The sequence below is a fragment of the Carassius auratus genome, unplaced genomic scaffold (genome assembly GCF_003368295.1).
Source record: "Carassius auratus strain Wakin unplaced genomic scaffold, ASM336829v1 scaf_tig00028484, whole genome shotgun sequence".
Lineage (NCBI taxonomy): Eukaryota > Metazoa > Chordata > Actinopteri > Cypriniformes > Cyprinidae > Carassius > Carassius auratus.
Window position 1 is genome coordinate 23,237 of NW_020525694.1, and position 27,560 is coordinate 50,796.

Consider the following 27,560-nt stretch of genomic DNA (forward strand, 5'->3'; position numbering starts at 1 on the left):
TCAATAAAATAACCACACTTTTATTGAAAGTGAAACAATAAAATTGTACAGAACATATTTATTTAAATATCAATACATTATTTTCATTCAGTTCTATGCAACATTTAACATAATAGTTAACATAATTTTTTGCTTAATTATCCAAATAATGTACAGTCCTACAAAACTTTCATTCAGCATCTGACCAAAGCAGTGTCACGTGTAGGGGGGTTTAATTTACCAGCGTTGCCCAGTATACTACATAGAATTTTCCTGTCCACAGATTTGATCGGACTTCAAGTGAGCATGACTGGAGCGTTCACATGGGTCGTGAACAACTCAACGGAATGCACATTCAACATCCTGCAGTGACAACTGCTACAGTAGAGAGAGAGTGAAACCTCTGCACTAAACACTGCTGGGCAGTGCAGTGTGCAATATTTCATTTTTCTCTTTCTCCCCAAAACCAAAAAATCTTTTCAGCAGTCGAAATTTTGCGTTCTTCATTTATCCTTTTATTTAAAATGTAGTTTGATTGACTTTGAAATGTTTTGAATTATAATGACAAATAATTTATGAGTCAAACAAAGCATATTTGTTACCTCCAAACTATGAATAGGAACCGAATTACATTTTAGGACTTCTCATTTAATTTGACGAACATCCTGTTTAAGCCCCACCAACTTCTGGTTTTATATAAATACACTTTTGGACTTCCGGCTCAAGCCATGTGGTGGTAAGACGCACGTTGTCTGAGCTCCGCACCCTTTCGATTTAGCTTATTCATTAAATACCCTTCACCATCGCATAATACTTTATTTTGTAACGGTTACTTTGCTTCAAAACGGAATTCGTGAAGCAAAATGAGTAAAGCAGGAAAATCAGGTAGTAAAGCTGAAAAGCAGCAGAGTGCTAAATTATGTAGCAGTATGGAGGAAGACCACGTAGCACCTCTAACGACGGAAACGCTTGTCCTAGAACTTGAAAAACTGAGGAGGAACATGACCGGCGAACTCACAGCTTTACTAAATAGCTCCCTGGAACCTATCCGTTCGTCGGTCGAATCGTTCCAGCTAAGCCTGGCTGAACAAACTTCTACTATCAGAGAGATGGAGACTAGCTTATCCGACCACAGTGACAGATTAACGCAGCTAGAACTGGACGTGAGCGGGCTCCAGTCTGACCTGAGATCGGTGGTGAAAGAGAATACAGAGCTCAAAGCGAAAGTGGAGGACTTGGAGTCCCGCTCAAAACGCCAAAATGTCCGGGTGCTGGGACTCCCGGAGAACGTGGAGGGAAAGGATGCTAGAGCTTATATGGCCGGGCTGTTCGCTGACCTGCTGGGGGACCTACTTTCTGGGCCACCTGAGCTAGACCGCGCACACCGCAGCCTACAGCCGAAACCCCGACCGGATGATCCTCCGCGCCCGATTATTGTCAGGTTTCATCGCTATATGGAGAAGGAGGCTGTTCTAAGGTGGGCAAAGTCACATAAGGACTCTTCTTATAACGGCCATAAAATCAAAATCTTTGAGGATTTTAGCGCGGCGGTTGCGAGAAGGCGAGCAGCATTCAACCCAGTTAAGGGGCTTCTCTACCAACGGGGAGTGAAGTTCGGCTTGCTGTATCCGGCGCGCCTCCGAGTCACCCACAACAACAGGGAGCACGTCTTCAACTCTCCCGAGGCCGCGGAGTCTTTCTACCGACAGTACTTTCCAGCCAAGGAGACTTCAGCAACAGATTGAAAAAGGAAGGGAAAAGAAAGGAATATATATATATTCAGGTGTTGCTATTCTGGTTAGTATTCTGGTTAGTTCTGTCGGTCTTCAGTTGGACTGCTGTGAAAGCTATGTTCATTTTGTTTCGTTATGACAGTAGCAGTAGCCCTTTCCGTTTCTGGTTTCAGGATTAAGACTGTTTTAGGCTTGGGACTAAGCAATGCCACTTTACAATTTACAGCCTATTCGCAATACTGCTCCAATTGTATAGGTATCTGTGCACTGTTATGTCACTGGGGTTAGCCACTTTGAAGCTCGCGGTTGCGATACTGCTTCCAGGCTGCTTTTTCTCTTCCTTTCGGTTAACTGTAATATTCAGGGTATGCAAAAATACAATGTTAGGAGCATATGACACTTCATGCTTATCCGGTTGTATGTACACTCGTTGGTATAACTCAAGGGTGGGAGGGGGGAGGATACGACTTGTATTGTCGTTTTTTTTTTTTTTTTTTTTTTTTTTTTTTTTTTTTTTTTGTCGGCTTTTGTTTTCCTCGCTCTTTCTTCTTTCTATACCTTCGGTTCCCAAACTACTATTTTTACACTCAGTCTTGTCTACCTTACATATTATAAATGACAAGTGCTTCTGTAATGCCAGGGGGTATAGCCAGACATAAAATCAACTTTATTACTTGGAATGTGCGGGGTTTGGGGGGGCAGATTAAGCGTTCCAGGGTTTTCTCACACTTAAAGTATCTTTCCGCTGACATTGTTTTCTTGCAGGAGACTCACCTACGTACAATTGACCATTCTAGGCTTTGTAAACCATGGGTTGGTCAGATGTTCCACTCCAACTTCAATAGTAAATCCAGGGGCACAGCCATTTTAATACATAAACGAATTAAGTTTGTCCCCGATCATATACATTCTGATCCTGGTGGTCGTTACATTATAGTTTCTGGTACTCTTCATCAAACGCCGGTTGTGCTAGTCAGTGTGTATGCACCTAACTGGGATAGCCCAAATTTTATGTCCACGTTATTTTCCCATCTACCAAATTTAAATTCTCATCATCTTATACTGGGAGGAGATTTCAACTGCGTTGTTGATCCAAACCTCGATCGTTCACAGCCCAGATCGACCATGCCAACAGCTATGTCTAAGACATTATTGACACTTATGGATCGGGTGGGGTGTGTTGATCCTTGGCGTTTCTTTCACCCTAAAACTAAAGACTTTTCTTATTTCTCTACTGTCCACCAAGTTTACTCCCGCTTAGATTTTTTCTTTATTGATAAGGCCCTTTTACCTTTCGTCGGATCTACAGATTACACTGCCATAGTAATCTCTGATCATGCTCCTCACAGAATTGGGTTTTGTCTTCCCTCGGGTTCGCATAGGCATCAAGGAGGATGGAAGTTGAACACAAGTCTGTTGGCCAATGCAGAGTTCTGCGACTATGTATCTTCAGACATAAATTTCTTTTTAGAGACCAACAGGTCTGAATACGTCTCCCCATCGCTATTATGGGAAACTTTAAAAGCTTTTATACGTGGGCGTATTATCTCTTTTAGTGCGCACTTGTCTAAATCCAGAAGATTAAGGCAGCAACAACTTATAGACTCTATCTTAGCCATTGATAGGCAACATGCCTCTTCTCTAAATCCTGCTCTGGTAACTAAACGTCTGCAGTTACAAACCGAATTTGACCTCCTGACAACAAATAAAGCAGAACACCTATTACAACGGACAAGAGCAACTTACTATGAGCATGGGGACAGAGCCAGCCGTCTTCTAGCCTCACAGTTGAGACATCAGCATGCCTCTCACTTTATTTCCCAAATATATGACTCTGCCCAGATACTGACTACAGACCCAACAAACATAAACTTGGAGTTCTCTTCGTTTTATTCTAACCTTTATAAATCAGAACCTCCCCCTGATACCTCTGTCATGGAAATTTTTCTTAATAATTTAGATATACCATCGGTAAGTAAGGAAGCAGCAGAAAATTTGGATAAACCACTCAGTCTACAAGAAATCACTTCTGGCATTTCTCTGATGCAGAATAACAAAAGCCCCGGCCCAGATGGTTTCTCCGCTGAGTTTTTTAAGAAGTTTTCTGCACAGCTTGCTCCTTTATTATTAGATGTTTTTAATGATTCATTAAAGCAGGGAGTTCTGCCACCGACACTGAACGAGGCGCTGATATCCCTCATACTAAAAAAAGATAAGGACCCAAACCTATGTAGTAGTTACAGACCAATTAGCTTGCTTAACAATGACGTCAAGTTACTGGCAAAGATACTGGCATGCCGACTTGAGGCCTGCCTCCCTGATATTATATCAGAGGATCAAACAGGCTTCATTTTGGGCCGCCAACTGTCATTTAGTGTACGTAAACTTCTAAATGTAATTCTGACTCCCTCTGCCTCTCCAAATCCTGAGATGGTTATTTCGCTCGACGCGGAGAAGGCATTTGACCGGGTGGAATGGAACTACTTGTTCACAATCCTCCAAAAATTTGGATTCGGCCCTAAATTTGTCTCATGGATTCGTCTTCTCTATTCTGCTCCAGTGGCAAGAGTTAAAACAAATTCCGAAACCTCGCCTCCTTTTCCTCTCTCACGTGGCACACGCCAAGGATGCCCCCTTTCGCCATTGCTTTTTGCACTCGCTATAGAGCCTCTGTCTATAGCCCTGAGAGGATCCACATTATTTTCAGGCATAATTAGAGGAGGTATCGAACACAGAGTAGCTCTATATGCTGATGATCTACTATTATATGTTCAAGACCCAGTAAGTTGTGTTGACGGAATAGTAAATCTGCTAGAGGCCTTCGGAGTATTTTCTGGTTATAAACTGAACATCGCAAAGAGTGTATGTTTCCCCGTTAACCAGTTAGCGAAATTGATTCCTCCTGACGCGCTACCCTTCCATTTATCTCTTAGTGGCTTTAAATACTTGGGTGTAAACATCTCACACTCCTTTAGCTCACTTTATAAGAATAACTTTGTGGAATTGACTGAGAAGATTACATCAGACCTTCAGAGATGGAGGATACTACCTCTTTCACTAGTGGGTCGCATCGAAACAATTAAAATGAACATATTACCTCGGTTTCTATTTCTCTTCCAGACTCTCCCGATCTTTCTCCCTAAATCTTTTTTTAAATCACTCGATGCCACTGTACTTTCATACATATGGGCGGGCAAGTCCCCCAGAATTCAATTATCAATCCTCCAAAGGCCCAAACGTGATGGAGGTTTTGCTCTCCCTAATATTCAGTTGTATTATTGGGCTGCTAATGTCCAGAAGCTTAAAACTTGGTATCATTCCCCTGACACTAATTGGTGTATTATAGAAGCCAGCTCTTGCACTTCATCTCTACCTGCACTGCTTTTTGCTTCACTTACAACGCGGCCTTCTCTGTATACTAATAACCCGGTTGTACTTTCTTCGCTAAAAATCTGGAAACAGTTCAGGCAACATTTTGGATTAAAATCTCCTTCTGTCCTTTCCCCTATTTGCAATAACCACCTCTTTTTACCTTCTTTGCTAGACCCAACTTTTAAATTATGGAAAAAGAAGGGTCTGGTCTCTTTTTGTGATCTCTTCCTAGACAAAATATTTGGTAGTTGGGAAAACCTTGTTACTAAATTTAGCTTATCTAATCATGGTCGATTCAGATATTTCCAACTTCGTAGTTTTGTTAAAATTAATTTTACATCCTTTCCTAACCTACCCGAGGAGACTCTTTTAGATAATATAATGTCTCCATCAGCATCACAAAACAATATTGGACCAACTTACAATCTTTTACTCTCCTCGCAAATATCTTCCCTTGTTTGGCTAAAGGATACATGGGAAAAAGAGCTTGGACTGGCACTAGACGAGGACTGGTGGAGAGAGTCGCTGCTTAGGATCAATTCCACTTGCACTTGTGCTCGTTTGAGCCTTATTCAGTTTAAGGTGGTACATAGGATCCACTACACTAAGGCTAGGCTAAAGAGATTATTCCCTGACACGGATGATTCTTGTATTAGATGTTCCCTTTCCCCTGCAGATCATACACATACGTTTTTCTCCTGCCCTAGGCTCGACTCCTTCTGGTCGTCTTTCTTCAACTCCCTTTCTGTTATTCTGGGTATCCCCCTAACCCCATGCCCTCTAATTGCAATTTTTGGTGTGTCCCCTGAGAACAGGTTTAATAAATATCAAGCTGACCTTGTTGCGTTTTCTGCCCTCATAGCCAAACGACGTATATTGCTACATTGGAAGAGTCCTAATCCCCCTGGCTCAACCTCTTGGTTAAAAGATTTAATGTCTTTTCTTCATTTAGAAAAAATCAAACATACAGTTAGAGGATCTGTGAAACGATTTCATAATACATGGGACCCATTTCTCTCTTATGTTAACTCCCTAACTTCGCTAGACTCTTAAATTTGATCGAATACCTTTTCCTTTTCTGTTTTTTGTTTTTGAGTGTTTTTTTTTTTTTTTTTTATTATTATTGCTTTTTATCTTTATTATTATTATTATTTATTTATTTATTTATTTATTTATTTATTTATTTTTTTTATTTATTTTTTTTTTTCATCTATGTTCTTTTACATAAAAGATTTACCTCCAGGGAAAAGAAAATGGAAAAATGCCAGACTTCTTATTTACAGTTGACCTGTTTACCGTCTGTAACATGTTTGGAAGTTTGCACAATAAACATATTTATATAAATACACTTTTTTTTTTTTTACCACAGGTATAGAAACAGATATTGGCTTCGCTGCAGACGCTTGATAATAACACTTCTCAGAATATTATGACACTATCAAGTGCACTCTCAAGCATTGGCTTCTTTATTCCACAGTAGAACTTCAAAGAAATTCCTTGAGGAGGGCAGTATTTAACTGATAGGAATGTTGATCCAGGAATGTGTCCTACTTAGCTACAGTACATCATGCTCATCTACACCCGTTTATTCCTGCACTACCTGAACATCCTTCGTCACCATGGCAACAGCACAGCAACAGTGTGCTACACCTTTGAGCAACTACAGGCAGACCATTGCTTAAGGACCCAAAGACATTGCAAGATAACATTAGCACAACAATTCAGCTTGCAGGCATGGGGAAAATAATTACTGTGGTATTAAAAATTCATAAGTCTCTGCATGTAAATAATTTACCTCCTTCACTGTCCATCTGTGAATCCCTTGGCCTTTCAGCCTGCAGAGAAATGCAGGAATATTGACTACCATTAAACTGAACTCTATATAATGCACAACAGTGAATTAAAGACACTGCACTGTAAATAAGTTTAAAATTTTACATGAAAAAAAAAAAAAACAATGTAAGACTGCAACAGTAAAAACCTGTTCATTGGTTAACTGTAGATTATCTTATCATATATACATATTAATAAGATGTAATAGTGTAAATTATTTCTTTTTGGAAATAAACAGTATGAATTACTATTTACAACGATTTACAATAAGAATCTACAAATATAATTTTTATAAGTATTGTTAAATTATGTTTTAGTTATGTATTATACTGGTTATCAGCATATTTTAAGATAAAATCAATTTCAGTAGTTATAGCAGCTGAATATTTAGAGACAATTATTAACTATAAAATGAACAAGCACCAAAACGCCAATCCATAATGCCTGAAACTGTAAATAATGTTCTTGTTTCATAATTATAATGTTTCATAGTTATATGGTTCTTATTTTAATAAAGAAGATTTTTTTGTTGGTTTGTACAGTGCCATTCAAAAGTCATTAAGACTTTGTTTTTATATGTAAGATGTATCTTGTGCTCACCATGCTGCATTTATTTGAATAAAAATACATAAAATGATAAAAAAGTGAAACATTATTGTAATTTAAAGTGTTTTCTATTGCAGTGTATTTTAAAATGTAATTTATTCCTGTGATGGCAAAGTAGATTTTTCAATATTCATTACGCCAGCCTTCACTGTTTTTCTCATTATTATTAATGCTGAAATCGGTTATGCTGTTTAATGCTGCATCCTGGCTATATAAAACTACAGTACATTTCCATAAAAAAAGATCATACTGACCCCAAACTTTAAACGGTAATGTACGTATCTCTTTGAGTTTAAGTGTCAATTGTTATCAGACAGTCGGAGATCTTGATGCGAGTTGGCAGAGAACTTCAGTCTGGAGAGTGTGAAACTATTACCATGTTATCCTAGCCTGTTTTCAGAACTCTGTCTGGCAATCAATATGGATTCAAACACACTATCTTTCTCTCTCACACACACACACACACGTAAGAAAAAGCCTAGATTCTATTTTCAGCATATGTATCAGTCACACCATTGCTTAAATATTAACACATGAGAGATGAGAAAGAAGTTGATATGAAATATGTAAAGACTCATTAGAGCAGACCTACATAAGATTGTCCATTTAATTAGAGTGGAGCAGGAGAGAGAAGATCTGTGATATTTCATTTACTCCATATCAGTGAGCCTATATCTGCTTTGCTCTTTAAAGAGGCAAGTGACTGATCTTTTAATTATTGCCCGTTCATTGTCTCTCCTCATCCATCAGAACTTCCCTAGGTCACTGTGTCAGGGAGCATCATGCGGTCATCAGCTCGCCTTCACACCGCAGAGAAGGTCAGATCAAATAAAAGTGAGAGGAGAGAAAGTGAGAAAGAAAGTGACTTTTATTGGGCCAGGCAATGCAGCGGGAGGCTTAGTGTTTCCAGATGTGCCGGCAGTCCCATGAGCGTGGCTGCCCTGCTGTCCGTCCGCATTAGAACGGAGCAGCACTCTTAAAAAGTGTTCGGAGACTCCACAAGGAACAGACACCGGCTCAGCTGCCGCCACAATACTATTCCTGGAAAAGGAGTTGACATCACTGATTTTTCCTACTGAGTGGGCAGCACGAGTAAGTGTTTCATTTCGGTAGGTGTTCCAGCACTGTGACTGGACACGTTTCAGAATGAAAGCCATATCATCCAGAGAAGAAAACGACTGGAAATAGTCCTTGGGAACATTTTTCTGTATAGTAAATAAAGAGGGATGGTATCCAGTTGCATAATGCCAAGTGTTGGAATCTTCTCGTTTTCGCATTTCCTTAAATCATAAAGTGGCGTTTTTAAGAAAGAGGTTTTGGGTTTAATTGTATTGAGCAATTAAGGCCGAATGAGGTTTCCAGGCTTCATCCAACTCACAAAACATATAAAGCAACTGAAAACCATCATATCCATTTCAAATCTCTTCTGTTCAATTTACTACTGTGTAACAATACAGCGGTTATATTCAGGAAAGGAATATTACCTAATCTCAATCTCTCTGGCTTTCTTTCACTTTTCCTCTTTCTCTCTCTCTCTCTAATGAGCATACCACCCGCAGGCCAAGTGAGAATGGAGGGAAAGCTCCCAGAGTTCTCCAGGTCAAGCGTGTGTTTTCCTACTTAGCAGTAAGATGTTTAACCACTGTTTAACCACATTTTTGATTAGTCCTCAGACAAACGCCACCAATGACATTTTCTGGGCTGGAATAGGAATGGACGGTGGGAAACGAGAGAGTTAGAGAGGGTCTGATAGTGTGAGAAAGCAGTATGAAAGCTGGCTGAAGACGCTGGCTCTGGCACATATGTAGCAAGAACTAAATACATTTTTTAACCATTACCACACTGGAAAATAAACAATTTTAATCAGTATGTTTTGCTGTTTTGCAATAAAAAAATCGGAATTACTTCAGAAGTAAAAAGATGTAAGCTATCATGTAAAATGGTTTATTAAATGTTTATATTTATTTTTAAGTTGATTTTAGAATAGTCTTATTATTTATCCATATAGCAATTTTAAATTTTGACTCAATTTCAATAATTGTAAACGTATTTACTTAATCCACATATTTGTTTGGTTATCATATTGAATTGAGTTTATTTTCTTATGTCACTGACTCATTTTTTTTATACAATTTAATATATATATATATATATATATATATATATATATATATATAACAAGATATATTCACTGACAAGAAGCTTTAATACCTTTTGCAATTTCATAATTTTTGTAAGAAAAAAAAGGACATTTTGAATTTTTTTTCCTGAAAAACAACACAAACGCTGTTTAAAACAATTCTTTAATTATTTTTGCAGTACTAACAGTGCCCAACCATTGCATGTGAGAAGGTCTATGAGACAAGTATGAGATGGCTTGACTCACATTACAGTCAGAAAGAACTGCTATTACCTCCATGTTCACCAGTCGAACATCTTGACACATGGCTGCATGCTGCCTGGGAGTAATTATCAGAGCCTTCCTTTCATACTTTCAACTCTGGCCAAAAGAAAGTTGTGGCACTAGCAGCTTAAGCCCCACACATACCATACTAAAAATCACAAACACACACACACACACACACACACACACACACACACACACACACACACACACACACACACACACACACACACACATACCAACAGCTCTTCTCATAGACGTAAGTACAAATGGGAACATGCAAACCCAGTGGCAAGAGTTTGGAAAACCTGCTTGAAAATATATTGTTTTTGCAATTCTGTTTAGTGGTGTTAGTGGTGCAGAAATTCCATACTTCTGCTTTCAAGTTGCGTGTTAGGTTTATGCCAGGGTTAGGCCATTTAAGCATTGATCCGCACATTTTCATGGTTGAAATAAATGAATCTTTGCAAATGGGGATTTACAGTGATGACTTTCAAATGAACAGTACTGTACATTCAAGGTTAAGTTGGTCATCCGAATTTGTGACGCTGACCAACAGAGAGCTGTTTGGTTTGAAGTGATTGTTCTTCACACATCAAATTAACAATGTGACTATATCTTAATAAATAGCAAAAATATTTATTTGATTACATTTAATATCTCTATCATACCACAACAGTGAAGAAATAAATACACTTATTACAATCTAAACAAGTCTCGTTTAAACACCACTTTTGAGGACAAGAGGCTGGCCATTCATTTTTGGAAGGTAAATACAATTTTCAAGCCTCAGGAAAATCCAGTTAATAATATTATTATGGTCATCTCGTTTATTCACACCAAAAATTTGCTTCAAAGTGTCCCGCTTTGTTTACAGTTTACTGGAAGCTTTTTTGCTTGCAAGACCTGACAGCCTCTCTACAATTTGAGCAGGTTTAAGTAAATTAAACTTTCATTTCTGTTCTCTAGGCAATGTCTGCAGTAATGAGAAGCTACCTGCTATTATAAGCAGAAATCAGGATGGTCATGAGTTTATTTTAGCTGAAAAAAGCAGCTGGATTGTGCAAGCACAAATATTGGCTGATGTGGAATTTACTTTCAAGAGCCTCTAAAGCTCAGTTTCCTCGGAGAGTGCCACACAAAACCAAGTCAACCAACACATGCCATACTTATTTAGAAGAAATTAGGAGAAAGTAGCATCTGGTGGTAGACATCAAGCAGGGAACTCGGAAGTAGAGAAACAGTGAGACTTGCAGGACCATTGCTTATCAACTCCAAAGCAGGTGTCTTTTAACCAGATGAGCAACGGGCTCACAATTCCAGATCAAGACAAATATTTAGGGAGGTTCTGGCTTGAGGAAGCCTGTACCAGGACAGCGAGTCCCCACATACCAGTGCACACTGTCTCCTCCTTGACTCCATACATCTCCACAGCTATTTTAAACAGAGCTGGCCCTCCCTAGTTTGCAACACAGCATATTCCAACAGTATCTCCCTCTTCTCTTCAGAGGGAGTTTCTTAAACCCGGCTGATTTATCTTCTCCTAACACTTTTAAAGGTCAATTCACTCGCAGAAAAGCTGTCTGGGAGTTATGGAGATGAGCAGGCTGACATTCTGTCGGCTGATTAGCTTAAACCTACAGATTTGTTCATGAAATTAGGGTGACGTGAGAAAAATTAAATGGATTAGGGTTCAATGTACAGAATTGCAGTCAAAGATAAAGCTGCCCCTTAATCAAACAATCAATTAGGGCTGGACAATATATCGAATGATACGATCATGCGCATCTCTTCAGTAAAGTCACTTCCGTGATTAGTGGTAAATCCCCATCCCCTGCTTTCAAGTGGAGCGGCAGTTAATACACAGAGCTGTAGTTCACTGACAAGCTACACTATATCGAGTTCATTATCTAAGGTTATCCATCTTCAATAATGAACTCGATATAGCGTAGCTTGTCAGTGAACTACGTCTCTGTGTATTAACTGCTGCTCTATTTGAAAGCAGGTGATGGGGATTTACCGCTAAACACAGAACCGGTTTTACTGAAGAGATGCGCATGATCATATCGTTCGATGTATTGTCCAGCCCTACAATCAATCAATCAATATAATTTTGATATATAAATACAAATTTAATAAATAAATAGCTCACTTTGATATATAAGTTAGATTAAGAGATCATAAAGAGGTCAACAAATCATATTTCAAATACATGCACACTACACAGCAAAATCTCCAGTGTTAATTTAACACACTGAGTATGGACTATAAACTCTGAAGCAGTGTTAAAATTAACACTGAAGCAGAGTTGAGGCTAATGACATAATTAAGAAGTTAATTGAGTTATGATTGACCATTATTGAAGACACATGATGTTAACAAGCAGAATAACCAAACGAAAAAATCACCATTGGTGTGTCACCATCATAGTGGTCAGTGTATCTTGGTATCTTGACCATTCAGTTATTTACTTTAGATTTTGTGTGGCTGTGGTAACTGAGTTATAACATACATACATACATACATACATACAGACAGACCAGAGCTAAGCCAATCATGTGGTATTGATAGTTGGTTTGAACCAATTTTCATGGTGGGACTTGAATGCCTGAGTTTACTGTGTATAAAAATTAGGTGAAAAAATTTGATCCAGCATTCTTGGCATAATATGACGTTTTTAAAAGTTAGTTCTACATAAAGAAAGAGTCCTTTATTGTAGACACACAGACAACAAGAATCAGCGTGAGCATCCCAACAATGGTGACCATCACAAAAAAACATGTTGCAGCCAATAAAAACTCATCCATGGCTCCCATCATGCATTGCGGCATGAATAAATTATGGGCTGAGCTGTCTTTTAAACTTTATTTTCTAACTATATTTTATTTTTGCTATTTTTATGTGAATTTTTAGTATCTAGATTTGTGATGTTCAGAGTAGATCTGTTTATCTGAATATGCTGTTTGTCACCTTTGTTGAGATTCATACGCTGATTTTTGTTACCTTTGTGTGCCTAAAATCAAGAGCCTTAAAAAAAAAAAGAAAAAATTAATCTGAATCACTTGCAAGAAATGCCTACAAAATGTATAGAAAATACAGACTCTTTCATTGTGGAATCAGAGCTGGTAAAATCAATAATGGAAGTTTCACTTGTAGAAGAGACTGTAAATGAGTTCAGTGAATCGGGTGAAACAATGATTACATTCAAACACAATCATTATAACCTGATGATTTTTGCTCTTGGCTTGCCAAACTAATTTTAAATTTAAAAAGTCACAAGCCAAGATCACAACTAAAGCAAACACTGACCACTATAATGGTGACACACAAATTGTCATTTTCTCGTTTGGTTATTCTGCTTGTTAACATCCAGTGTTCATTACTTATGATCAATCAGCACTTAATTAATAACATAATTATCTCATGAATATTGACACTGCTTCAGTGTTACTTTAACACTCTTTCAGAGTGGGACCATATATGCTCATAGCAGTGTTAATTTAACACTCTGGCTTTTACTGTGTATATTAGAAGTGCAAGTACAAAATGTAGTAGTTATAGTTTCCGCTGTTTTCAATGAAAAAAAAACAATAAAAAAATATACGAAAATCATTTAAATGTAACCTAAAAATATTTTTAACAATTTAAGAATAATAGTCTTCTTTTGTATGATTCATTGTGTCACTGTTTTTTAGTGGTTCAGTCTTTGGAATGCCATGGTATTTTATTGTCATTGAAGTGTCTTTGGCACAGTCTGGCACATCAAATCATTAAAGCCAAGAACAATTCCCATTTCAAACACCTTTATAGACGCGGCCAAGGATGAAAATGTTCAAGAAGCTTTAAGTATTATCCACAGACTTCTTTCTGCTCTTGCTGTGTGCCTATTAGCTCCAATACCCTGCTGATTCTCAGCAGAAGTGGACACTCAAGACAATGTTACAATGTGGTATGAGGCAAGAATCATGGGACTGGTACTGAGGAAGGAACCTGAAGAAGGCCAAAGCCTGAAAGTATTAACCCTGGCCCTCCCAACACAACCTGCTGAAAAATTCTTCTCCACTGATGTTTACAGAGTCAGGCCTGAGGGCAGGTGTCTCTGAACTGACTTTACTGTGTGCTCGTTAGAAGTATCTAGAGAAACTTAAACTCTCTCTCTCAGGTACACACACACATATGCATTGCTCTAAAGTCTGCTGAGAGTCTATATAAAGGCAAGGTCTGAAAGCAGGGCTACTCGATTATGGCAAAAATCATAAGCACTATGATTATGTTGGCGAGTATTGAGATCAGTGAATTTCCTTGAACAAAAACTAGTTTGATTGACAGTAGCATTTCAGTGCAGACTGGACTGTTGTCTTACCTCCGACCTACCCTGAGTGAGCTGTCACCGGTCGGCCATTGATTCACCGATGGAGCAGATGTAGACAAGAACGTATCCTAAGAGATTGGGGTGTTCTGTTGTTGAATGTAATAATGAACACAGCAGTCATCATTTACTCCTGACATCTGAGCCGCTGAAGACACATTGGATTACGTTTGTTTTTGAAGGGAACGCACCCCTGATCTACTCAAAGGCATCTTTATTTGCGCAAATCATTTGTGGTACAGGTTCACCTACAGAAAAAAGTGAATATAAGGTTTTTTAATGAATCTTTGAAAATCACCTTTCCTAATAATGTGCTAATTAGCAAGTTTCACAATGAATGCAGCTAAAGTAAATAGTCTCTCTGAGAGAAGCTCAGAAGACAAGTGCGGGGTCAGCAGAGTTCATTAACATTTAAAGGACAATGCTACCAAACGGCTTGCTCTGAAAATAGATGTTTTTGACATTTACTACACAGAGCCGTCCACTGACAAGCTGCGCCAAAACACAATCTTTTTTTGTATGTTTTGTGCAGCTTGTTAGTGAGCAAAAAACTGAGCAAATTACAAAGTCACAGGTACAGTTTACTATATTTAAACTTCAGGTACAACATTATTTACAGTGAAATCAAATCAATACAGCCATCACCAATGCTGCACTCTTTCTCCAAAATAACACTTTCTCATTCTCTGGTAACCTACTTTAAACTGAATATATAACTTGCAAACAATTTTTGATCCCTGAAAAGACTGAGTAAGAAATTAAAGCCATTTATCATACAGTGGTAAATGTCAAACTCAAGACTCTTTTCTGGAGTCATCTCTCAGATTGCGTGGCGGGCAGATGGGTCATGTTTTAGGGCTACTTCGCTCGTTTTATCATCTGTTACAGGTGATCATCAAATGAAAAACATGAATGACTAAAGAGAGTGGGAAAGTTAAAAAGGGAAATGGAGAAAGAGAATGGATTAGAACAGAGATACAGAACAGAAACAGGCCTGTTGAGCTCATAAACACCAAGCTAAAAGTAGAGCATTTAACTGTTACACACCATGCATTTCCCCATTGGCTCACAACATATGTTATGTGCAGACAACTTGGCTCACTGAGCAGCCTTATCTGAATGACAATCATGGTCGGATGAGAATACTGGGATTCTTGTGAAACAAACAATTGATAACAAATATCCTCAAATTAGGAATGTTTATCCAAAGATGAATGATGACTCTTGATGACACTAAATGTCATTTTCATATGATGCTTTGTGACATGTAACTGAATGATTAGCACACTTTAATAACATATCAGTAAGTGCAACATAAAAACATTTAAGGTGTATTTAAAACTAAAGTGGATGGATCCAGAAAATGTAAGAACAAACACAGGGGAATGACATGCCATGGACACACACACACACACACACACATTATATAATAACACTTCAGACATTTACCCTAACAGCAAAAACAAACTGCACAAGAATACATACACACTTGAATCAAAGCATGCTAATCTATTTTCAGTTGAGTATTTTTAGGAGCAAGAACTCAGTGAGCATATATCAAAATATCACACCTCAACAGCTGCATAAAAACAATAAAACATACACTGCTGTATGTTTGTATTTGGTCAGATTTGTAATATTAGACTCATCAAGGTTGCATTTATTTGATCAAAAATACTGTAAAAATAGGAAAATATTATTACAAAGTCTTCTATTTTAATACTATTTTAAAATGTAATGTATTCCTCTAATGGTAAATCTGAATTTTCAGCAGCATTAAGGCCTTCAGTGTTACATGGTACATTATAAATCATTCTTATATACTGATTTGGTGCTTACAAATGTCTTTACTTTCACCTCTGATACTGTACATTTAACTACACCCTTGATAAATAAAAGTCTTCATTTCATAATTAGAAAACACACTGAATAGTAGTTTAAAGAAATTCCTGTGTTTTTAATTCACTGACATTAGGACTGTCAATCATGCATGAAATTAAACTAACAAATAAGATTACACAATTTCATTGGCTGTCTATTGGTCTAAGGCACTTGGAAACCTGCTGGAACCTCGGCTTGGTCCATTTGCCAAGCAGCACAGTGGAGTAAACAATACAACACATGTTGGCCTTCAGACTTCAGAGTCAATGATATCTCATGTCACACCCCATCCCATTAGAGCGCCTTTAAAAACACACACTCACATCATGAAACAAGTTGCCATCTTTAGCTTTATGCTTTGAGCTGGCACTGGTTCTTTCAAATGGACCTAAACAGTGCTGGCTTACTGTATAAACTAGTGGTTCTCCAAATTAGTAGTGTAAATGAGAAAGTAGAAACATTTTGTCGAATAGAGACTGTGCTGTGATCTATGTGGCTGATGCTTTTTGTTTATGCATTCATGATCACATGACTTACTGGTCAAAATCTCCTCGACTAAACACACTGTAAAAAGCAATTAGTTGAATTTACTTGGAAAACCTGTGGAAACTGATTACCTCAAATCTCTCAAGCAAATTAGTTAATCAATTTTGAGTTGATACAACTTATTGCAGCTTTGCAAATCTAACTTGGGTATTTGTAGTGGTAACTAGAAAACTTGAGTATTCGTAACTCAATCTGACCAGTTGAGCCAACTTACACATTCAAGATAATTTTAGTACAATCAAAAGAGTAAACTTAACAAGTCTGCTTGTTCACATTACTAGAAAAAAGTGTGGAAACTGATTACCTTAAATTTCTCAAGTAAGTTGTACTAAAAATTCTAAGTTAAAACAGACAAAATATCTTTGACACAACACTGGGACATTTATTTGTTCCATAAAACAATGTCATGCCTTCAAATCAACACAGCACACTGCATTTTTTCACATACAGCAATTACATACAATCAATGCTACCTTTTTTGACATTTTTACCTTTTCTCACAGTAGTGAAATACAGCATTTTTTTCTAAAATTAGCACCTTTTCTAAAACAAACCACTTAACCCTGTTAAGCAAATTGCACGTTTTCCTACAGGAAACAAAAGATTCTTCTGTTTTTTTAGTACTGAACAACCTTCCTATTTATTTTAAAAGTTTCTTTAAAGACTACACTATATTCTAAAATATAAAATTACATTCCTGATTACTATTTTCTATCTCCGCAATGGTCAATTCTGAACAAACTGAAAAATGGTCAATCATGGCACAACAATGTTACAGCAACAGGCGATTTTTCAGGTTTGAGAGACTTGCCCCGAGTGACAATCACACTTTGAAAGAAATCAAACATGTTCTTCAGTACAGCAGGATACTCTACATTCAGAGCATAAATGAGCCAAAAAAGCAGGCACATTGCTTTGGGAAGGTTTCCCAGATCATCCATTACAACTCTACCTTCCAAAATAATTGCAGTGAATGTGGCATCCAGATGCAAACAGTAAGGCACGGTTGCAGAGTCCTCAGGTATCACAAACAATATTCCGATTGAAATTCCGGACATCTCTCCTTTGTCATCACAGTCCTAAAAACATGAGCAGCATATGACAAGAATGAAGTGAAAGTAACATCATACATTCAGAACATATATTCATGTTAAAAATATGCAAATAAATTAACGTATTATGACGCAAAGTTCTTTTCATATTTGACACAGCAGCAGATGCAGAGGATGATTTTGTTTTCCTGCGATATATTTTGAATTTCCCACAATTGTTTTTTACTTGAGCTGCCACAAAATAAAATGTATTCTTTTTATTTAAGCTGCAGTCCATAACTTGGTGCTCAGGCGGTTAATAAACAGAACTGTCTGTGTCTTGTATAAGAACGTTGTAGCCGGAGCTACTTTTTATGTCGATAAGAATAAAACTAAAAATAAGTTTTGTTTTTTTGACAAATCACAAAAATCTACTAATTTAACTTAAGTTCAGTGTTTATTCAAGACATGTGAACAGTCAGTAATAAAGTAAGAACTAATGAGCAAATCACAAGCAGTCGCACCAAATAAATACACAACAACAAAGCCACAAAATAAACAGGGGTTTAAGTTTCAGGCAGTTCTAACAATTCAGCTGCAGAAATTGAATAATTAAATGTAAAGCAACACTGAATTATCTTCACTACATAAATTAAATATACATTGTCTGGCCAAAATAAAATTCTAACACTTAAGTATTTCCAAGGATTATTTTGTTGTTGTTTGGCCAGGCAATGTAATTTCTATAGCTAAATACTATTGTTAGAACTACCCCAAAAAACGTAAACCCCCGTTTATTTTGTGTCTTTGTAGTTGTGTATTTATTTGGTGCTAGTGCTTGTGATTTGTTCATTAGTTCTTATTTTATTACTGACTGTTTACTTGTTACCACAAGACCACAGGAAACAGATGATTCTTCTGCACAATCTGACTTTGCTGCAACCTGGAATTGAACTACTGGTTTCGTCTGGTCAGAGGAGAACTGGCACCCCAACTGAGCCTGGGTTCTCCCAAGGTTTTTTTCTCCATTCTGTCACCAATGAAGTTTCGGTTCCTTGCCGCTGTCGCCTCTGGCTTGCTTAGTTGGGGTCACTTCATCTACAGCGATATCGTTGACTTGATTGCAAATAAATGCACAGACACTATTTAACTGAACAGAGATGACATCACTGAATTCAATGATGAACTGCCTTTAACTATCATTTTGCATTATTGACACACTGTTTTCATAATAAATGTTGTTCAATTGCTTTGACGCAATGTATTTTGTTTAAAGCGCTATATAAATAAAGGTGACTTGACTTGTGAATAAACACTGAACTTTTAGTTAAAATAGTAGATTTTGTGGTGATACCAAAATGGGTCAAAACAATAAAAGCTCCAGTCCGTAGCTTTTTGTTTTGTGTTCAAAATTGACAATTTCTATAATGAGTCAGTACGTCACGAATCCATTTTACAAACCATGTTTTTGGTTTCTTTGGGCAAAAAAGGATTCTTGTAGTTATTTTTAGTTAAGTTTGAACCACTGATGTCCCATGGAATATTTTAACGATGTCCTTACTACATTTCTGGCTTTTGGAACATTTTAGTTACATTGCTGTCAATGCAGGATCAGGAAGCTCTTCGATTTCATTCAAAATGCGTACATTTTTATTCTGAAGATGGATGAAACTCTTACGGGTTTGGAACAACAAAAGGCTGAGTGATTAATGACAATTTTTGTTTTTATTTTTGGGTGAACTATCCATTTACACAACTATGTCAGAAGAAACACCCATCTCCATATATTTCAGGATGACAGTGTCAAGATTCTTTGGACCAAAAGTGTGAAGAAAAAAAAGGTTCAGTGAGCATGAGGAATCATTTTCATTTATGAATTGAATTGATCTTCACCCTACTGAAAGCCTTTAGGATATGCTGGAGTTGGCTTGACTCTCCCATTGTCATTACAAGATCTTGGCCAAAAATTAATGCAACTCTTGATGGAAATAAATGTTTCCTAACATTGTTGAAACAATGTCTCAATGAAAGCACAAAATGACGACAGCTATAGGTAGCCCAATGAAAAATTTAAAAAAAAAAACAATGTAATCTCAACATTGTCATTTCGGCATATGGACAGGAGTACTTAAATAAAATATAAAAAGCTACACACCGCATTAATTAGGGATCAAATAATTATTGTCAAACTACAACATGCAAGAAACATCAATCACTTCAATAATGATTACATTATAAAATATTAAGTATTTGCTTATTAGCGATTAGTTCTTGTTGAAGGGATAGTTCGCCCAAAAGTGAGTATTCTGTCATTAATTACTCACAGTCATGTTGTTTTAAACCAGTAAGACCTTTGTTCATCTTCAGAACACAAATTAAGATAATTCTGATGAGATACCTCCTCTTTTCTGTTCTCCTTATCGGACTGTTGTCCTTAATTGTACCAACCTTTGTCTAATTTCCTAAACATTATTACCTCTTTTCGTTCTCATGATCTTACTCTCTTATCTAACTAATATTTTTTTGCTTTAATTTTTTATTTTCTATTAATTCTTAATTTATCTTTCACTTTTTCTGTATCCTAATTTTTTTCATATTTCTTAATTACATTTCCTATCAGGTCGCAAAATTGGTTTAAGAAGTGTTTGCAACAGTTAAATAACCAGAATAATCACAGACAAAGCTACTTACAAAACATGTCTTGTAAAAATCAGTCGGGTCTGCTCTAAGGAGAAGTGGAAGGCCATGAAGAACGGCTGTTCGCCTACCAATGATTTCAGATTTCTGTAAAGTTATGTAACATTGTAAAAAGTAAGAGTTAATAGCATTCATAGCACAAACACAACACAGAGCAACAGTTGTTTTACCAGAAAATAAATAAATAGGGTGTGCCTGTGTAGCTTACCTCATTTTCAATCTGTTGCAGAATCTTCTTAAGGTTACATCCAATGTCTCCCCCTTTGGCCTTGAAGATATGAATGAACCGTTGAGTGAATCTGTCCAGTTCTTGAAAATTCGGTTTGCAGGTTTTTGCCAGATATGCGACTGAACTCCAATATCAAAAAATAAATAAATAAAAAAAAGGTAAGCCAGACTAAAATTAATCACGTCACTGAAACATGCAAGTATAAATTAAACATCAACCTCAAAAGTGGTAAATGAAGTTGAATTTCGATTTTAAATCTGCATAGAAAATGTTCCGACTGGATCACCTCCTCCTCGATTTCACTCCTTTTGGCAAAGCAGAACCGACACTGCCAATCAATGAGCACCTAAATTATCAGAAAGACACAAAAAGTAAATTTTTAATTATATTAATTATAAATTAAATGTAGAGTAGACATTACTCTTAAAATTGCAATTTCAGTATGGACACTGCACCATTTCATTATTTTTCAGGTGCTGCCTCTATGGATTCTGTGCAGGGCTCCTCAAAACTGCGAAGTAGGCAGTGAAATATCAAAGGGGTATTCTTAAGTGCATTGGTCTGGCTACCATGTACGTTACCTGATGTGAATGATTTTTCGTTAAGTGCACTCTAAGTGAATTAAATGACTTGAACATAGACAATCGGTATAGATACATGGAATTGGAGTACTTCTTCCATATTTCAATCGGTAGTGTTTTAGCAGCTGAGCACTCTTTTCACACACACAAAAAAAGGTGAATTTACACTTCCACTGCATGAATAAATCACAAAATCGAATATAGAAATGACTTAATGAAGCTATCGTAACGCATAAGTTATCTCACGCGGTTCATTTCCACGTGAACGACACGTGAAGAGCATGTTCTAGAAGCGGAGTAAGTTACAGGCCTCACAGTTAACGGCCTATGACAAAGCTCTTACAACTGATTAAAATCTCTTCCAAACTGTATATTCAAAACAATGTTTACTGAAAATCGATTTCAGTAATGTAACAAATAAGAAACTGGTCTCAACTGATGGTTAGACAGTAACGTATAACTTTACTTCGTTTAAACTAAGTTAATAAAATGGACCTTTTGCGCTTACAACACATCGAGCAAAATAAATTATTTTAAGTTTTTATGCTCAATACAATGACGACAGCGTACACGGTGAGAACTTAGTTTATAAGTAGGTTATCCACATACCTAGTTGTGCTGCCACACATCTGAAGTTCGTCGTCGTCGTCGTCGTCTCGATTCCGAACACCTGCGTCCATTTAACATTGCGCATGCGCAGAGACTGCGTCAAGCGGGATGAAAACGAGTTGACGAAAAATTCTTCCTCTTCTTTAGTTTTCTGGCGGTTACAGGCCGAGTTGAAGAAATGGCAACAGTTCTTAAACATATATTAATTGTTTCGTCCAGACCTGCCAATAAGCTTAAATCTTATTGGTTGTTCATTTATTTCACCCCACCAATGGGGAAAATTAAGAACAATATTTTTTATATTCATATATTCAAACCATAAACCATTGTACCATAAAACATGGCTGCTTTATACACACACACACACACACATATATATATATATATATATACATATACGTATACATATATATACATACACACACACACACACACACACACACACACATATATATATATATATATATATATATATATATATATATATATATATACATATACATTTACATATATATATTTGATGGAAAATGTACTGACTTCTCTATATGTTATTCATTATGTTTTTTGTGCCAACCACATTGTTGTGTCAGCCTAGTCCAATACACTAGATGTTCTAAAGTTCGGATTACTTAAGATATTTAGTTTAACTACCACATCTAACTGAAAGTTAATATTACACAGCCTAATCGAGTAAAACCAACAAATTTGCCAAAATCAGTTGTATTTACAAGCTTCTCTTAAGTAGATTCAATGATTACTTTTTACAGTGCACATGGTTCAGTACAGTCAGTAGAAGCAGCAGTACATATATATATATATCTATATATATAATATTTTTTAAATATTACGTTCGATTTTCTTATTTTAAACCTGACAAAATCTATTTAGTTTTATGCTTAAAACAAGGAAAAGAAAAAAAGCAACATCACAAATTTATACTCTGTACGTCTTAATATTTAAGTATGTCAAGATTTTTTTTTTCTGGAAAACACAACAAAAATATAAATAAAAAATGTAGATTTTTTTTTTGGGGGGGGGGGGGGGGGCTTATGTGACAGACAAAACAAGTCCTTTATATATAAATATATATATATGTTTTTTTCTGTCTTAGATTCCACATTCAGTCCTCATGGTCCACAACCACAGACAACGATTATAACAATAATAATGCTACCATTTTATGTGTGACTGATGTGTTAACACAAACAGCTGGTGCTGCGGATGTGAGGCTGGAAATAAAGGGCAATAGTGCTACACGTACAGTTATATTAAAGCTTTTTCTGCACACGCACGCACACACACAGAGCAATAGAAATGATCTGCGCTCTGAGACAGTCTCTGCCACTAAAATGTCATCTGAAACATTTACAGTGTCACACACTCCATCAAACAGCCATTGCAGATGTCTACAAAGCTTTATGATGGCATGCTAGTTTTTAGAGTTTATCTCAGCGTGCATCTTCACATTAAATACACAGACAATCCAGACTGAGCAGACGTCTCATTTTAAATCACCATAGGATATGTATTCATATTAGGATGGAAGTTATAAATCACAGAAGAACTGTAAAAAATGTCTCCATTATAGTGGCTTTTTGTTTACAAGACTCAGCGGGGAAGAATATAATGACTTATTTCATATGAACATCAAAACATCATTAACTTCATCAGTACTTTTGTCTTGATATCCAGTAAAAAAATTCACACATACTTAAAATATATATATATTATTTATTTGAGAAGCAAAACTGCATAAGATAATGATTAAGAAAAGGATTTTTGCAGTGTAAAGCTTACGAGCTGCTAAAATAATGAATACATGCTTCACATCAGGTTATTAATCATCTCTATGAATCCGTCAGTACTCAGCACTGCTGTGGGGTCTCTGTTCAGAGACCACAAGTTCCCTGTAGCTCAGCACTTTATAAGCTTTGCAGTGATTAAGTGCAACAATTAACTCAAGCTAGGGAAATACAGTTACCGGTCTAATTAAATCGAGATCTGCCCCGAGGAGCAAAACTTGGCAACAACATATCAGAAACAACAGATCAGGTAAAAATAAGAAATTCTTACATATGGAAGCAAAGCAGAGCTTGCAAAATCATGTTATGGCAGTTTTGAGCCTTACACCAAGTACACTTATCTTTCAACGACACAAATTCACACAGATTCCGAGCGATCAGAGCAAATAATAGGAGATAGCGGACGCCCGCTCCAAACACCAGCGAGCAGTGCAGCACTTCAGAGCTTTTCAGAAAAACCACAGCTGAACAAGTGCAGCTGGTCACAGGTTACTGAATCCATCCCACACAAAACACACGATTTGTGCACAAAAGTGGATATTTTTACCTCAGAAATGTTTGCTATAAATTATGCATGGCAAACATCATTGGGTATTGTGTCCTAATAATCATCAACGCCACATGATTTTGCACTGCAACAATTTGCTATTAGCATTATTTCACACCACTCAATAAAGAGAACACTAACTGGGACACAGACATATTTTTCCACTCTCTGCTGACAGTAGATTAGCCACACATAACAGATCAGCATATTTCCACGCAGAAATCATTGTAGAGGGGAAGAGTTCTCATTTCTAATTGCTTTATTGACTTTGCTATCAAGCTTTGTTGGATTGCCAACATACACAATGCATATAAAATTGAACGTGGAGATCTAGAGCCAGATCATATACACAGTGCTGAAAAGAAAATAATTTGCTCCTGTTTATTTAGCAATTGTTTTAAATAGAATAATGTGCTCATATTTTATGTGAAACTTAATCTCTTAAGGGCAACTGAGTGCTGTGACATGGATCTTATGAAGGCTAAGAATACCTCTGTGAGACAAATTGGAAACCAGCTGAGAGACCAGAAATCAGATGGACATTTGCGCACTACTGTAACGCAGAACATTAGTTTGGTGTGAATTATACAAGTGACTATGGTGTAGGGGAGAGCGAGGTAAGACCTGTCACTTAGGTTTTCCTCTAGGCAAGAATAAATTAGATGTGAAGCTAATACAGACAGGTGATTCTAATTCACTATGTCAGCATGTATAATAAAGACAGAAATTTGACTGAAATATGTAGACGTGCCCTGACTTAGGGGTAAACTGTGTCATTGCTATTAGTATCCTGAACCATTGGGTCTAATTATTCAAACAACATTTTTAGCATAAAGCATAATAATATACAATCCAATTCCCAAATCCAATTATTTAGCTCCACATATTTTCATGAATCTGTAAGACAACAGTGCTAGCCATCGAGCCCCAAACCGCTTTTACATTAAAAATATGACTTGCACATTACTTATGTACTTTGAATGAATGAATTAATTAATTAAGGACTTATGACAGACTCATGCATCTCTCAAACTCAGCCTGTGTATATGATGGGCCCTTTATAAATGTATGATCATGTGACAAACTTTGCATAGCTACACTGGAGGCCAACACAGCTTACCCACTGACATGTTGCCACACTCACTTCCAAGTTATGCAAGTTATGAGAGGGTGGAAGATACCAACCACAGAAATTGCTGGCGAAGACCTTGCTGCCACATGGAGATTTTGGTGCAAAAGCAATGAGGGATAAACCCAAGAGTGTGTGAGTTATTGATCCAGAAGCACAGATGTGACATGCATGAATGGCAGCACTCTAGTTGCCAGAAGAACCACATGACCAGTAAATGAGACACCCTGGGGATCAAACATTTTTCAACATGAACATTATGTTCTAGGCAAGAGTGCATAAATAATAAAACTGATTAAACATTAAAACACTCAAAAGCATTAAGATTCTGAAAACCCGCTATGAAGAGACAAAAGTTTGCCAGAGGAGAGTCAAACAATCTGCCACACCTACTCTACTTTTTCGAAGTGATGAACTAACTGATCTCTGCTTCATTACAGTTTGCACGATTTTTTGGCGCGAACGTTGATCTTCCTTCAAAACAGCAAAAGAGTCGCACGGTAACGCGACTCGTCATCACTTCGACACGGCATTAGATCTGGCTTTTGTTCACACAGCGCTAGTCCTGAGTTAAACCCGGCAATGTTACTAGGTCCCCGACCCGGGTTCAATGCCAGAATCAATCCCCGGACGTGTTTGCTTTCACACAGAAGGCGACCTGGCAATGTTCCGGCAATATGCCGGGTCCGACGTGCAGTGTGAAAGGGGCTTATGAGCTGTTTTTAGACTAATGAGAAAGTTTTGCGTTCTGAAAAATACAGAGTGTTTTTATAATTAAAATGACCTCCTATATATCAAATAATATTGATGATTTCTCAGTTCATGACCCCTTTAATATGACTAGATACTGTAAAATGCCACAATTATTGCAAAACAATACAAAATGCTATTTGGGCTTTGCTCTCTGAATAAAGAAAAAAGCACCTTAAGATGAACATAATGTTCCAGGTGAGAACACAAAAAAAATTGCCAAAACCATTCTAGAATCTCTTTGTTTGGGCAGACAGCTCTGCGCCTCATGGCCTTTCTCTTGAATGATGTGATTGGGATCAGTTTCCATGGACACACCCAGTGATGTGTGCTCTAGTCTGCAGGTGTGATGTGAGCCTAGGTGCTGTATGTCAGATTACAGCTACTGTATTACAGGGTTTTTGTGCTTTGAATTTTTTGATGAGCCGTTTTTTGATCAGATGAGTTTTTTTTCATTGAGCGAGCTCGCTAACTGAATTCTGCTCTATGGCAAACTAATTCTCTCATTACAAAACAACGCAGTGCAGAAGTGCGTATGATGTAAGATATTCATTTCACAGTGTAAACAGCTTCAGTGATTCTAATGGGAGGTTTTGAGAGTGTGAACTCTAGCCAGATTGAAGTCAGTGATAATGTTCTTTGATAACGTAAATGTTCTCTGCTGTCTTTTTGTACAATAAAAGTTATGTAATTAGTAACTTACGATGTTTTGAATAAATTCATGTTAAATGCAAAGTCAATCGTATTAAAAATATTCTATGGCATGACATCAATATCTGGTAGCTTAAGTAAAAAAAAAGACGGGTTTTATCGTTACAAAAGCTATTAAAGCCATAAAAGCCATTGGAAAAATCACAGCTTTTTCTGCAAGAGGGCAAGAAAGGATGATAGTGAGAGAAGCCTAGGTTAAAACTTAATCATTCTCAGCTACAGTCTGGAAAAAATGAGGGCCAAAAGAAAAACAAACAAAACCAATAAGCAACCAAAGTCACAGTGACCTTTTTTCAACTACTTGGTAATGGTGACGTTTCCATGTAAAGTAGTTGTAAGCACTTTCTTTTATTATCTGTCCTGACCAGCGACTGTTTTTTATTTAATTAATAAAAATGATAAGCAAAAATCACAAAACTGTTTCTTTGTATTTATTTTAAACTTATTGTCAGGCTTCACGTTGAGGTAGGAAACTTTTTACTGTGTGTTTATGGATGACCACCAGCCACCACCAAAGACCATTTTTGACCCAGAAAAACCCTGTAAAGAGTTTTAAAGAAGCTGATTATGTTATCAGAGGGTATGATGAAGGACCCCGGTTGTCGACTGCTGTGTGTTGTTTTCTCTGAACAGAACAGGGGGAGGAGGCCAAGCATGAATGATTGTGAAAATGTGTTTTCTAGTCAAAGTCATTTCATTACATCAAGTAAGCGTGAGGGTGCTGGCATGTATTCATGGCGATAGGGAACTG

At 37.0% G+C, this 27,560-nt stretch overlaps 1 protein-coding gene across 3 annotated transcripts; it reads right to left on the reverse strand.

Annotated features, from left to right (window-relative positions):
* Positions 1-17,084: 17,084 nt before the first annotated feature.
* LOC113079529 (uncharacterized) lies at positions 17,085-21,655 on the reverse strand. 3 transcript variants are annotated; one of them, XM_026251764.1, is made up of 5 exons: positions 21,136-21,655; positions 20,899-21,026; positions 20,660-20,804; positions 20,446-20,538; positions 17,085-17,802 (listed from the first exon to the last, which is right to left on the reverse strand). In XM_026251764.1, the coding sequence occupies exons 1-5, from the start codon at positions 21,136-21,138 to the stop codon at positions 17,476-17,478; spliced, it is 696 nt and encodes a 231-aa protein (XP_026107549.1). In that variant the 5' UTR covers positions 21,139-21,655; the 3' UTR covers positions 17,085-17,475. The 3 variants fall into 3 exon arrangements, 2 of the variants coding, with proteins under 2 accessions (XP_026107549.1, XP_026107548.1); XM_026251763.1 differs by having other exon boundaries at positions 20,660-20,813; XR_003281724.1 differs by lacking the exon at positions 21,136-21,655 and having other exon boundaries at positions 20,660-20,799; positions 20,899-20,998.
* Between the last annotated feature and the right edge of the window lie 5,905 nt (positions 21,656-27,560).

Coding starts and splice junctions, on each gene's coding strand:
- LOC113079529 (XM_026251763.1), bottom strand. Junction 20,814..20,898: donor CTTCATTTACCACTTTTGAG/GTTGATGTTTAA, acceptor ATTTATTTTTTG/ATATTGGAGTTCAGTCGCAT. Junction 20,539..20,659: donor TGCAACAGATTGAAAATGAG/GTAAGCTACACA, acceptor ATAACTTTACAG/AAATCTGAAATCATTGGTAG.